Source organism: Myotis myotis, unplaced genomic scaffold (genome assembly GCF_014108235.1).
Source record: "Myotis myotis isolate mMyoMyo1 unplaced genomic scaffold, mMyoMyo1.p scaffold_m19_p_18, whole genome shotgun sequence".
NCBI lineage: Eukaryota > Metazoa > Chordata > Mammalia > Chiroptera > Vespertilionidae > Myotis > Myotis myotis.
The window spans coordinates 11,064,949-11,079,816 of NW_023416322.1; the positions used below are offsets into that span (position 1 = coordinate 11,064,949).

The window sequence follows — 14,868 nt, forward strand, 5'->3', positions numbered from 1 at the left end:
CCATGTAACATACGCAATAACCTATTCAATTACTAAATCTATTTTTGGCGTGTGTTTTGTTGTTGTTGTTTTAGGTTGAGTCATATTTGAGGGGCTATCCAAAGTAACCTAAAAACGTTGGTAGGCAAACCCAGTGAGAAATTAGTATCCCAAGAAATGGACAATAAATAATGTTAACATGGTTTTCCCCTACAGGTCATAAACGAAAGCTGGGGCTTATTTACGAAATAAGTTTCGTTTTTCGTTGACTGGATTAAGTACTTAATATGCTAAAAAACAACAACATGCTTATTGTGTAAAATATACACAAAGGACAACCATTGAATACTTCAGTGTATTTCCAGCTGTCGTTAATGCATGCGTGTTCATATACCCAAGTGATTTTTAGGGTCGTACTACACGGTATACAGTTTGTATGCTGCATGCTTTCTTTAGGAGAATTCATTCAATGAATTATTTGCCTTGTATGCGCCAGGTCCTGTGCTGGTTCGGGGGATACACTGGTGACCATTCCTACTTTCATGATCTTTATTTCACTCTTTGTCCGTTTGCACACACACAAACAGGAACGGTGTTGTTCTCACTGTTAGATCTCCAATGCCAGTCACATAGGAGGCAATCAGTAAATAAAATATTTGCTAAAATTTATTGGGACTGACTAACCAAACCATAAAACAAGTCTTTTTTTTAAAAAAAACAACACACACACACCACAAAACGTTTTAATTGACTTTAAAGAGAGAGGAAGGGAGAGAGAGAGAGACAGACAGACAGACAGACAGACATTGATTTGGTTGCCTCTTGAACCCACCTTAACTGGGGATTGAACCCACAACCTGGGCATGTGCCCTGACCGGGAATCGAACTGGTAACCTTTCCATGCTTTGACAACACCCAACCTACTGAAACACATTGGCCAGGGCCAAAATACTTGTCTTTAAAAAAATAAAGTAAAATAAAATACATATATATATATTTTAATTGATTTCAGAGAGGAAGGGAGGGGGAGAGAGAGATAGAAACATCAATGATGAGGGAGAATCACTGATCTGCTGCGTCCTGCACACCCCCCTCCCCCACCAGGGATGGAGCTCACAAACAGAGCATATGCCCTGACCAGGGAATCGAACCTTGACCTCCTGATTCATAGGTCGATGCTCAACCACCCAGCCACTCCAGCTGGGCTTGTTACTAGTGTTATAACCCCAGACAGGTGCTCTGGAGGGACGGAGCATGATTCTCTGACAGCATTTAACAAACGCCAGGTGGAAGGGAAGGCTTTTCTGCTCTGAGACGGAACAAACTCTGCCACTTTGGGGCTTCTGCACTTGCTGTTCCTCAGTCTAGGAGCATTGTCTTCCTGCCTCTTGCATAATTGGCTTCTTCTTTTCTTTCCAACTCATTGGTGTTGTTACCCCATCAGAGGGACCTTCTGTGACCATCCTATCTCAGGTAAACACACACACACACACACACACACACACACACACACTCACACTCTCACACTCATCCTAACTTGTAATTACCCTTCCAAAATGATGTTTTTGGTTCCCTTCCCACTAGAATACAGAGATCTTGTGTGTCTTGTCACACTTGTGATTACAAATGCTCACTGTTTTGCCTCAGTATCAACATTGTTGTATAACTATTAAGTAGCAGGAAGTTAAATATAACATTCAGCTGAGTTTGAAAAGCTCAGGAACAAAACTCCTCCGGCCTCTAGGAGGAAGCTTCTGTAATCATGTTTTCCTTAAACAAATGGATAGCCACATACTTGTCCAGCAGAAAGAGTTTATTCAGAAACAACAAAGAATTGTATTTCAGGACAATGGTCTAAAGGTGAACCAACAACAAGCCCAGAGAAGGAAAGGAGAGGAACTGAAAGTTTGAAGTATAGTGACTTCTCATTGGCCGAGTTCTGGCAGTCTCATCAGCTGTATAGGCAAGGAGGAATCTTTCTCTTCCTCCTGTCGAGGCAGCAAAATAGTATCACTTTCTGTGGGAAATACATGGTAAGGTCTCTCACATTTGGGATCATCCATAAGTGTTGCTTAATGTGTATGTGAGTTTTCTCGTCTAGCCTCCTGACTCCATTTTAAATGAGATTTCTATTTTTTAATTTTCACATGACCCCTTTTGAATGATTTTTCTCCAAAATCATTGCTGATCAAGAGTCAGGTCTTTCTGGATTCAGTGGCCTTTTGTTCGTTGATGCCAGGAACGACCGTTTCTGAGTGTCATGTTCCATGTCAGAGGAAAATGTACAGGTTGTAAACCTATCATTTGAGTAATGAGGAATCGGGAGGGGCAGTGAGATCTCCCAGGAATTAACCCTTCTCCAGTTTGCCTTGTAGAATTATTGAATCCCCAAAGGCATACTCAGCACAGAAAGAATTAAGAGCTTTGGGAAGACACACTGCCGGTATAAAACATGAAGCAATTAAGCAATACTGCTCTCTCAAAAGAAACTGGAACAAAATGTCTTATCAGTAAGCCTGTAGGTTGCAAATTCAGAGACTGAATTGGATAAGAATCCATGATCAGTTAATAGTCTATGAAAGAGAGACTTTCGTGAGTTTGAAACCTTCTAATTGGCTTGGTCTGAACATCCTGGGGTAGCTATCTCATCAGGTGTACTCTGCATCCGTTTTGGGACATTTTTGCCCTCAGGTCCCTAGATGGGGTGCAGGTTCAGTCAGGATTAGGTGCTTTTTTTTAGATGTGTCACCTGAATCCAGGAATGTATTGCCTGAAGTTTGGCCCCAGAAGGGTTGGTTAGCAGGACCTGATAGAGGCCTTTGTAGCGAGGTTGCAAAGAGTCTTTTCCAATAGATGAAGTGTCCAGGGTGCACAGTGTGTTGTTTAAGGTCTTCATCTCCCTGGAGTTCACTGTGAAAAGATTGCTTTACGAAAACATTAATTTTCTTAAAGATTTCTTTTTAAAAAAAATTTATTTATTGATATGAGTGAGAGAGAGGAAGGAAGAGAAAAACATCGATTTGTTGTTCCACTTATTTATGCATTCACTGGTTGATTCTTGTAGGAGCCTTGAGTAGAGATCGAACCTGCAACCTTGGCGTATCAGGACAGTGCTCTAACTGAGCTACCCAGCCAGGGCAGAAAGTGGTTAATTTTGATAGAAGAACTTAGGCCATTATAATATTGAAGTATATTTCCTTTGACCTGTTGTCCATCAAAAGAGGCAGGGGCTCTGTGAGAGTTTGAGTTCTAAAGGAGGAGAATCTGAGATTTAGAAGGACCAACTGCAGTGCTTGTGGCCAAGGTACGTGGAGGGTTTCTGCAAATTTTGTCAACGAGTCTTAATGCTGTTCGTGCATGTGAACTAAACCTGAGGACTGAGCATGCTCAGTGCAGTGAAAGTGTTGTCAAACTGGCCATACAGTACAAAACTGTGAAAGCACCTGACTGGTAAAATGGGTTCCCTGACCCCTGTGGGTTCTGGAGGGCTTCTCTAGGTGAGGGCGATCTTCTCACAGGAACTTTAGCCACAGCAGAAGCAGTAGCCTGTCTGCTGGGAAAGCTTTAGTCTAGTGAGAAAACATACAGACCACGACTGAAATATATTCATATCCACGAGATGGGAAAGCTGTACGAAATCCATTTGCCGGACTGAGAATGGTCCGTTAGGCAACTTAAAATATCTGGCAGCAGTTGGATCAGGCTTTCCTGGCTCGTACTTTAGACAAGTGGGACAAATAGGTACTTTTTGGGGCCTTATTAATAGGTGCCCATTAATATTGATGCATAGATGCTATCATTTTGTCAGTGGGCCAGTGGTTTAATGCGTGTGCAGTAGTTCGGAGTGGGAATTTTAGAGCCGCTGGTTGGTCTAGGCTGTTATTTGGCCTGAACCAGAGATTCTTGATATCAAACCAACACTTGTCAGATTTCCAATTTTGTTTTTCTTTTCCTGAGGCCAATTGTTGGACATCGCTAGCCAGTTTTTTGATGTTATCATTTGAGGAAATATCCTTTTGGCCATACCAGAGGTTTGACTGTTGTTGGTTCCTTTTAAGGACTGCATTCCTTGTGGAGTCAGGTTTAGAATGCCCTGGGATCTTAATAATAGCTAAAAGTATAGCATCCAGTAATTTCTGAACATACAGGCCATTTTAAAATTTCAGCTGGAAGTAAGAAAGGCATGTTGCTTCGACAACATTCCAAATCATGACCTATTCCAAAGGCATCTCTCCTATCAGTAGAAATATCAGCAGTTAGGCCCTCGGCTAAAGTGCAGGTCAGAATGAGCTTAGGGGACTGTCGTAGCCAAAGGCAAAGATTCCACTTCAGTTACATCAAAAAGTGATGATATTGCATATACAGTTAAATATTTGCCATTTAAATAAGAATTATTACTGAGACATGAGAAGTCAGCCTTACCGGAAGGACTGTCCTCCAGATCTAATTTAAGGTTTCATCCTTTTCTGGTCAAGGCCTTGTTTTCGCTGAGTGGCTTCAGTTGGCACTTGCCTGACTTTTAAAATCAGGCTGTTTCACTGCGACTGTGATGATGTTCTTCCTTTTGGAGCCAGGCTGCTGCTGCTGCTGAAACTTGCTGGCCTACAATCCATCTTTGATAATGTTAAAATGCTATTGCTGATAATAGCAGTAATGGGAAATGGGTTCATCTAAGCATAAGTATTTTGACATGATAGAAATTTAAAACTCTAGTAAAGGGAACTAAATATCTATAACTAAACCAATGAAAAAAAAACACTTTGAATACAGGCAAAACCTGAAGAAAAAATTATGCTTTGCAGATATCTCTGGAACAAGCTGGCTGAACCATAAAGAATTTAAATTTGGTCTAAGAGTGTATAGAACTGACAACTGTGCTCATTCAGCTCTGGTTCTAGGTACCAGAAATGCAGTGATGAATGAGACAGTCTTGAGGGGAATGAGAATAATAAAGAATTACAATATGAAAAGTATATTGGGGTATCATGATGACATCCCAGTATTTTGAGTGACAGATGTCGAGCCTCAAGGAAGAACTGGCATCTAAGATGTAACTGAAAGATGAGTGGGTGGGAAGGATGGCAGGGTTTCTGGTCAAAACTGAAGTAAAATAATGCATGGAGGCCTGCAATGCTAAAGTAATTTAATGGGCCCCAAGGGATTGAATATAGCTTGACAGCAGTGTGCAAGAGATTGAGATAGTGGCAGATTGTAAGTCTGTTAGCCATGCCAAGGAGCCTTAGACATGATACTGAGGGCACTGGGGATCCATTGCAAAGTACCTGACTTGGAAAGTCCTTGGTCACTGTGTCATATCAATATTATTCAGGTAACAATATGAAACATGAATTGAGTGAATAGTGCCAAGGTGTGGGTAAGGAGACCTATCCAGAAACTCTGGTCACAATCCAGATAAATGATAGTGGCTGTAGAAGTAAGGATAGAACTAGAGCAGTGGTTCTCAACCTTCTGGCCCTTTAAATACAGTTCCTCATGTTGTGACCCAACCATAAAATTATTTTCGTTGCTACTTCATAACTGTAATGTTGCTACTGTTATGAATCGTCATGGAAATATCTGATATGCAGGATGGTCTTAGGCGACCCCTGTGAAAGGCTTGTTCGACCGCCAAAGGGGTCGCGACCCACAGGTTGAGAACCGCTGAACTAGAGGCTGAGCAGACATTCAGTTCTGGAAACCATTTGAACTAGTTTGCTTGGTATGCCTGTGAAGAATCAATAGAGCACATTCGTTATGTTATTTGAGACAGCATAACACTTTCCAAGTGGACCTGTGTGGGGTGTCAATTTAATACATAGGTTTGGCACCCCAGCCGGAGATCTAGGATGGAAAGGTATTTGAGAGGTAGCTCTTTTTAGGGGTAATGAAGTCATGGGAGTATATCTACCTGCCCAGGGGAGTCTGCAGAGTGAAATATCAAGAGAACTGCCTATTAGAAACATCACATTATCCAATCAGGCAGAGAAGGGAGAGCAGTCAGGACAAGCTGAAAACCAGGTGGTCATGCTGTCCTGGGAACCAAAGAGAGCTTTTCAGGCAGAAAGGAGCCAAGACAGAGTGACCGATAGCTCCAGGTGTTCTGGACAGCAGCTAAAACTACCAAGGAAGAAAGGGTTAGGAGTCATTGAAGAACAAGGAGGCCACTTAATGACTTTGAAAGTAATTTAGTGATTTTTTGTAGGCCTACAAATGAGGCAGTGAGAAATAATTGGCAGGTGTAGATGCCAGTGTCTGCATTTTGGGAAGCAAAGAAAGTTTAAAGAGAGGGTGTTGTGTAGACAGTGAGAGGAGGAGCACGATTGTCAGGTTTCACTGGGGTTCCGGTTTGGTGAGGCACCATGATTTGCTAAAGGTGTCTACTTAAGCAGTTTGAATAAGAGGAACAATAAGAGGAACAAAAAGTGATTTTAATTTTTGCAAGCAGGGAGAGAGTGCTTACTCAGTTTTGGCAAGTGTAGACAAGGTGAGCAGTTCTCTTGATCCATAGCAGAAAATGATTTCATTTTCCCGAAACCCATCTAGAACATTGGCGAGTTTTCTGAATGCAGCCCATCGTCTTACTTAATGTCATCTATGTTAAAGTGTAGCATTGCAGCCAAATAATAATTATATTTAAACTACCTAGAAAAAACTAAGTTAAGGTGCTATTTTTCTGGGTCCTGGAATATTTAGTTTATAAACATTCACATAGGAAAAAAATTCAGTGTTCTGAGCAAGGGAAGAAATTTGCTTATTAAAAGATGTGGTATTGCATTCAATTATTACATTGTATATAGCTTGTGATCAGCTGGTTGCCGAACACTGACATGCACATTGGTGGAAGCATGTCTTTCATGGTGTATGTTAGTGGGAAGAAATACTTCGAATTAGTTGAATGGATTAAACAATCTTACTGACTTTTCCTTTTCCATATAGACACTACATGTGAAAGTCATATTAGGAATCCTCTCTCCTTTATCTGCTTTCAAGATAGTTACTGAGATTGAATGCATAAAACAAAGGATACTTGTATAATTTAATTGTGGGCATGCTGTTACATGATTTCTTCGTGGCGGTTCCAGGAAATTCTAGAATGTTGTTGTGCATTTGTATCTGAACACAATTGTATAGAATTTCTAGCCCATGTTTGTTTTCCTATTGAAAATGACAATATCTAGCTCACGGTATTCAAGTAAATGTAATGTTATTCATCAATAAAATAACATTCATCAATGTTATTTCAAACAATGCTTTTAATTACTAGGGGCTTTGGTTTGCTTTTTGCATTTGTTTTGTTTTGAGCAGTTGATTGAGGAACATTCGGATATCAAGGGCAGCATAGTGGAAATATTGAAAACATTTGCCAGTAGGTGGATGATGGAAATGAAATGTTGGACTGGGTATAGAGTTTTAGAATTTAGAACATGATAAGACAAAAGAGTAAAATTTCACGTGTTTAGAATTCTCTTTACTGGTCTCTCAATCTGAAATAAGACCAAGATTAAGGAAGTAAAAGAGGAAAGATTCCTTAGGGAGCAAAATAGATCTACCTTAGGCCTTAAACTTTATAGGCGAGGCCTCTGCATTCTTTTAGTCTTCTAGGGCTTTACTTGATGTGTCTCCATCACATTATTGTATGTAATTGTTCTAAGAGATTGGTTAGGTTTTCAAGCCCACAGATAATTTTAAGCAGCGGTTCTCAACCTGTGGGTCGCGACCCCTTTGGCGGTCGAACGACCCTTTCACAGGGATCGCCTAAGACCATCCTGCACATCAGATATTTACATTACGATTCATAACAGTAGCAACATTACAGTTATGAAGTAGCAACGAAAATAATTTTATGGTTGGGTCACAAAATGAGGAACTGTATTTAAAGGGCCAGAAGGTTAAGAACCGCTGAAAAGGAAGGCAAATTGCTTAAGTAGAAATGTCAAGGGAGTGAAAACTACCCCCCTCTAAAAATAACAGGGGTAAAAAGTTCTAAAAGCGTAGCAGTGAAGTAGCTTTACTGGAGGGATATATATCGGATACACAGCTACCTCAGGGAGCTTCTGAGGTCTTGTATGATCCATTGATCTGTGAAGGAAGATTACATTACTGTTGACCCTTGAACAACATTGGTTTGAACTACCCGAATTTCTTTATGCCTGCATTTGTTTCTATCTATAATAATAAAAGCATAGTACGTTAATTAGGCTGGATGTCCTCCCGGATGACCTTCTGGATGAAGCTGGGGCTGCCAGGGTGGGTCCCGGGTGCCTGCCAGCGGCTGGAGGGAAGCCCGGGTCCCCGGTGCTGGTGCAGGAGGGAAGCCTGTGCCGGCATCCAGGGGAAGGAAGCCTACTCTTGCACAAATTTCGTGCATCGGGCCTCTAGTAAATATATAGAAACTGCTGGTACCTAGGTTTCACGTCTGTGGAAACAACCAACAGTACTTTCCATCTGCAATTGGGAATCCGACAATGCAGAGGACACACTATAGGCATTGTTCACCACTTCATATAAGTGACCAGCATGCAGGGGTTTTTGTATTCATGGGGTGTCCTGGAACCCATCCCTCACTGATACGAAGGAAACACTCTAAGTTTTGGGGAATTCAAAAGTCATCTGTGGATTTTCAACTGTGTGGGGACCCCTGACTGAACTGCTGCATTGTTCAAGGGTCAATTGTGTAGTTAAAGTAATGTTAAGAAAGCAGAATTTTTTTTTCATGTGAGGCTATTCAAAATAATGCAATTTTATTTTAAATGGCGTTTACTCACTTGTAAAAATGCTTACTTCGCTAATATGAAGTCTTATATTTTGAAATAATTTAGTCCATATTATTTCTATCTACGAAATCCCAATACTTACATAATTACCTCTACACATAGCATTTCTTGAGTACCCACTGGGTGCAGAGTGTAGCAGGAAAAGAAGGCAGATGACTCTGACCTCTAGGAACTTGCCTCCTAAGAGGAGGCTGAGCCTGAGGTGACAAGTCACCATCAGTTTGCATTTCAAACTGTGGACGAGGACCCTGATCTAGGGCTGCATACTGTAGATGATGTCCTAGGGGACAGGTGAGTGTGAAATGAACTGAGAAAAACTGGGAAAGGACGCACACCAAACCTGTTGCTGCTGTCTCTTTAATTTACTGCTGAATGAATATTCGCCTTATTCCTTAAGAAACCATAAGCTCACCAAGGACCTGCCAGCTGCCAGGCCAGAATCCGTGGCTGATGGAAAAGAGAAAATACTTGACTTTCATGTCTTATTCTCTCATGCCCAGATGCCTGTGATGAGATACCAAGATATGACTCTATGAAAGGCAAGGGTAATCCTGTGCCCCCTGTAAGTGCTGGGTTTGCAGTAGAATATGAGTGTCGCCCAGGATACAGGCTTATTGTTCCTCTTGTTCGTCCCACCTCTGCTGTTTGTCAGTCTAATGGCACATGGGCACCTCCTCTCCAGGAGGCCTGTACAAGTAAGTACATAAAATTTTTATTTTTATTGCTCTAAAGATTTTCATACATTTTAGATGGCATATTCTGCTAGTACAATGATGGTTTTCTCACGTGGAGGTAAGTTTTAGACAGTCATGTATTTTTTCAAGCTTTGAAAAATTTCCAGGTAATCTTTTTCTTGTTAGTTGTCTGGGTAAATGTGAATCTTAAGTTTGGCCTTTTAATAGTTAAAGAAAGAAAAATAGTATTCCCACAGTAGAGCAACGTAGAATTTTGGTTTTGATTCAGATCTGTTTTGGAGTTTGTGTAAATCAACAAATTTAAAAAATTTCTTTCAGGAAAATCATGTCCACAGCTAGCAGAGCCCCTAAATGGCCGCGTAGAAGGAAATTTTCAGTTTGGTTCACAGGCTAGCTACTCTTGTAATGAGGGGTAAGTAGAGGAAATAGGTAAATGTTACTACTTCTATTTTTGTTTTGCTTATTTTCTAAATATTCCCATAATGTTGATTTAATTTTGCTTTGTGTGTAGAAGTTGTACTTATAGCCAATCAACTCTGGGCTTCTTATAGTGACCGAAAAGATGTGTAACGAGTAGAAGGAAATTTCCATTGAAGTAAAGCAGAACTGTATAATACTACCCTATCTAATAAAAGAAAAACATGCAAATTGACCATACCCCTGAACGCTTCCCATTGGCTAATCAGGACAATATGCAAATTAACTGCCAACCAAGATGGCGGCTGGCAGCCAGGCAGCTGAAGTGAACAGGAGGCTTGCTTGCTCCAGTGATGGAGGAAGCCAAGGTTCCCCGCCTGCTGCTGCCGGCCTCTGAGCTGCAGTCTAAGAAACAGTGTTGCAATTATAGAAGCTAAACCAGCTCCAGATAGCTGCTTTTAGCCAACTTCGGCCTCAGAGCTTAGAGTGGCAGTGATGGCAACAGTGTTTCAATTATAGAAGCTAAACAAAGCCCAGATCCCTGCTTTCAGCAGCCGAGGCCTCAAGCTGGAGCCGGCCTCAGAACTAAAGCTGGCTCTCAGTTCCAGTGACAGCCATAGAAAGTAAATAAATCCCAGAATAAAAAAAGAAAAGAAAAGAAAAAAAGGAGAGGCTGGGAGCTTCAGTCACCCGCCAGCCTGAAAATGGCCCTCAGCCCCTCATCCAGACTGGCCAGGCACCCCAGTGGGGACCGCCACCCTGAAGGGTATGTGACCAGCTGCAAACAGCCTTCAGCCTGTCATCCAGGCTGGCCAGGCACCCAAGCAGGACCCCCACCCTGATCTGGGACACTTTCAGGGCAAACCAGCCGGCCCCCACCCGTGCACCAGGCCTCTATCCTATACTACAGGCAGGGCGGGACAGCGCGAGCTGCCATCCGGGCCCCATGTGCAGCCTTGGGCAGCGGGGCATAAGCCCCGCCCCCAGCCGGGACCTCTGTGTGCCACCTGAGCCCCCAGCTGGGACTCTTGTGCCGCCTAAGCCCTGCACTGCTAAGCCCTGCCCCAGCCGGGACCCTATGACTATTGGAGAGCAGGAAAGTGCCACTGGGCCCTGGGTCACTGTGGTGATTCGGCCATCGGTAAGTAGAAAAGTGCGGCCTGTAGGCAGCCCCCAGCTGCGCCTGATCTGGGAGCAGGACAGCAAGCCCGGCCTGTGGGCAGCCCCCAGCTGGGCCTGCTCCCCGGTTGCCATGGCAATCCGGGAGCAGGAAAGCCTGGCTTGCAAGCAGCACACCCATCCTGGCCATAGCTCAAGGGAGAGTACAACATGCAGTGGAGGCCAGGAGCCTGAGAGATCAACACAGAGGGGCTCCTGCTCCAAGCCTCCATGGTGTGGCTGGGGGCAGGCCCCCAGCAGACACACACACACACACACACACACTCACAGTGCCTGCTCTGAGCCTCCAATGTGGCTTGGGGCAGACCACAAGTGGGGACTGCTTCGAGCATACGTGGCGCGGCTGGGGGCAGGCCCTAGCAGACAGACACACACACACACACACACACACACACACACACACACACGGGACGCCTGCTCCAAGCCTCTGCTGCCAGACTGTGGCCATCAGTAGAACATCCACTGAGGGCTCCCGGACTGTGAGAGGGGTAGGCTGGGCTGAGGGGGAAACCCCTCCCCCCCCCCCCAGTGCATGAATTTCGTGCACCGGGCCTCTAGTCCTATATAATAAAAGCCTAATATGCTAAGTGTCCGACCCTTCGTTTAACAAGTTGCTATGATGCCCACTGACCACTAGGGGTCAGGCGCTCTGACCGGCAGGTTAGCTTCCTGCTGGGGTCCGGCCAATTGGGACTGGGAGAGACAGGCCAGACACGCCCTGGAGCCCCCTCCCACAGTTTCTCCCTGGCCAGCCAGCCCTGATCGGCCCCTGCAGTCCAGGCTGAAGGACCCCACTGGTACACAAATGCATGCACCGGGCCTCTAGTTCTATATAATAAAATGGTAATATGCAAATTGACCAAACAGTGGAATGACTGATTGCTATGATGTGCACTGACCATCAGTGGACAGATTCTCAACACAGGAAGCCAGGGGAGCGCCGCTCAGCCAGAAACCGGGCTGATGGCTGGCGAGCACAGTGGCAGTGGCAGGAACCTCTCCCGCCTCCACGGCAGTGCCAAGGTTGTCCGACTGCCGGTCATCAGTGGGACATCCCTCAAGGGCTCCTGGACTGTGAAAGGGCGCAGGCCGAGCTGATGGACACGAATGTTATGCACTGGGCCTCTAGTATATAATAATAAGCCTACTATTAGCGTTAAAAATGTAGTAATCATGGTGACTTTATCCTTGACAAGTTGCACCCTACTTAAAATGGCCACCTTTCAGAGTTGATGAAGGGCTTATAGAAATGGGAGGTAGAATTGTCAGCCAAAAATAATCTTCTATTGAGTCTAGAGGTCCAGTGCACGAATTCATGCACCATTGGGCTTCCTCAGGCTGGCCTGTGTGATCGGGCCGAAACTGGCTGTCTGACATACCCCAAGGGGTACCAGATTGCGAGAGGGTGCAGGCCAGGCCGAGGGACCCCACCAGTGCACGATTAGGGCTGGGGAGGGAGGCAGGATGTTGGCCAGTGGGGAGGTACTGTGGGATGCTCTAGGATGTGTCCGGCCCATCTTGCTCAGTCCCAATCAGCTGGAACCCAGTAGCAAGCTAACCTGTGGTTGGAGTGTCTGCCCCCTAGTGGTCGGTGCACATCATAGAGACTGGTCGACCAGTTGACTGTATGCCCCTTGGTGATCAGTTTATGTCATAGAGAGTGGTTGAGCAGCCTTAGCATATCATTAGCATATTACACTTTGGTTGAACAGCTGACAGGTCTACTGGACACTTAGCATATTAGACTTTTATCATATAGGCTGTCAGGTGTTAACCAGACAAAAGTTGACCTGGTTAGCCTGGACCATAATGTTGCTCAAGATCTCTTAGGGGAGCCCAGCCAGCGTGGCTCAGTGGTTGAGCATCAACCTATGGACCAGGAAGTCACTGTTTGATTCCCGGTCAAGGCACATGCCCAGGTTGCAGGCTCAATCCCCAGTGTGGGATGTGCAGGAGGCAGTAGATCAGTGATTGTCTCTCAACATTGACGTTTCTATCTCTCCCTCTCCCTTCCTCTCTGAAATCAATAAAAATATTTTTTAAAAAAATAAGAGATCTTAGGGGAAAGCCTTATTTTTGAGACTGCTTCAAAGGAGTGAAGATGTCAAAAAGAGGTAGTGAGCATTTAATAGTAGCCTTTGTTCCATGGGGCTCATATAATAGTATATATTTGGGATATTGGAAATTTATGAAAAATGTGCATTATACAGTAAGTGGAATCTAATCCAATAAAAGAGAAACATGCAAATTGACCATAACTTCACTACACCCCTAGCCACACCCACCAGCCAATCAGAGTGACTATATGCAAATTAACCCAACCAAGATGGCGGTTGGCAGCCACGCAGCTGGAGTGAGCAGAAGGCTTGGTTGCCCGAGCGATGGAGGAAGCCAAGCTTCCTGCCTGCCCTGGCTGGCTGTGGCTTCCGCTAAAGGCAACAAAATTTCAATTATAGAAGATAAATAAATCCCAGATACCTGCTTCCAGCCAGCCTCCACTGGGAGCTTGGGTGGCTGGGGGCCGTGGCCAGCCTGCAAACAGCCATCAGCCCCTCACCCAGGCTGGCCACACCTTCATGGGGTGAGGGTCCCTGCTGGGGGGCTTGTCCAGCCTGCAAACAGTCCTCAGCCCGTCACCCAGGCTGGCCAAGCACCCCAGCGGGACCCCCACCCTGATCTGGGACACCCTTCAGGGCAAACCAGCCGGCTCCCACCCATGCATGAGGCCTCTCTCATCCTATGTAATAAAAGACAAATAGGGTAATTAACCATACCTCTGATACGCTTCCCATTGGCTAATCAGGGCGATATGCAAATTAACTGCCAACCAAGATGGCGGCCGGCAGCCACGCAGCTGAAGCAAACATGAGGCTTGGTTGACCCGATCACTGGCTCTGACCCCCACCCAGGCCTGAGGCCTCTGGCCCAGGAATCATGCCTGGGCAGGGGACTCCCATTTCCCTCTGATCGCTTGCTCCACCCCCCGCCCAAGCCTGACGCCTCTGACCCAGGCTTCAGGCCTGGACAAGGGGACCATCATATTCCCCCAATCCCCGGCTCCGCCCCCCACCCAGGCCTGATGCCTCAGCCAGAGGAGTTGACCCTCATCACCCTCCGATCACCAATCACCGGATCGGCCCCTTGACCAGGCCTGAGGCCTCCGGCAGAGGTGTCAGGCCTGGGCAGGGGACCCCCAGCTCCCCGCAGTTGCAGGCTCCGCCCCTGCCCAGGCCTAAGGCCTCTGGCCTAGGCGTCCGGCCCGGGCAGCGGGGACCCGCAGCTGCAGGGGACCCGCAGCTGCAGCGGCCCCTCGATCGTGGGCTTTGCTTTAGGCCCAGGCAAGGGACCCCTAGCTCCTGGGACTGCCAGCTTTGACCGTGCCCAGCTCCCATTGCTGGCTCCACCCCTACTTCCTGCTATCACTGGCCAGGGTGGAAAAGGCGCCTGATTCTCCGATCATGGCTGGGGGGCAGGGCAAAGGCGGCCCTGCCGCCGTTGCCCTGCCCCCCGGCTCTTAGCTCCCCCCTGGGTTTCCGATCACTGTCAGTGGCAGGGGGCTTCTTCCTGCTTTCCCTTTCGCCTCCCTGCATTGTGCCTACATATGCAAATTAACTGCCATCTTGTTGGCAGTTAACTGTCAATCTTAGTTGGCAGTTAATTTGCATATAGCCCTGATTAGCCAATGAAAAGGGTAGCGTCGTACGCCAATTACCATTTTTCTCTTTTATTAGTGTAGATGTATATTTCACCCTTCAGTTCTGTTAGTTTTCAATTCATATATTTTGAAGGCCTGTCATTAGGTGCAAAATAAAAAGTATTTTGTT

The 14,868-nt window shown here is 45.4% G+C and overlaps 1 protein-coding gene across 35 annotated transcripts in view; it reads left to right on the forward strand.

Moving 5' to 3' along the window:
- The window catches only part of LOC118673464 (membrane cofactor protein-like), a 108,025-nt gene that overhangs the window by 61,731 nt on the left and 31,426 nt on the right, over positions 1–14,868 (forward strand). For all 35 annotated transcript variants that reach the window (XR_004973376.1, XR_004973377.1, XR_004973378.1 and 32 more), the window contains 2 exons: positions 9,254–9,448; positions 9,767–9,860. Coding sequence is in view for 32 of the 35 variants with exons in the window: in XM_036344280.1 (XP_036200173.1) it covers positions 9,254–9,448; positions 9,767–9,860 (289 nt within the window). In the remaining 3 variants the exon portion in view is untranslated. The remainder of the gene's footprint in view (positions 1–9,253; positions 9,449–9,766; positions 9,861–14,868) is intronic.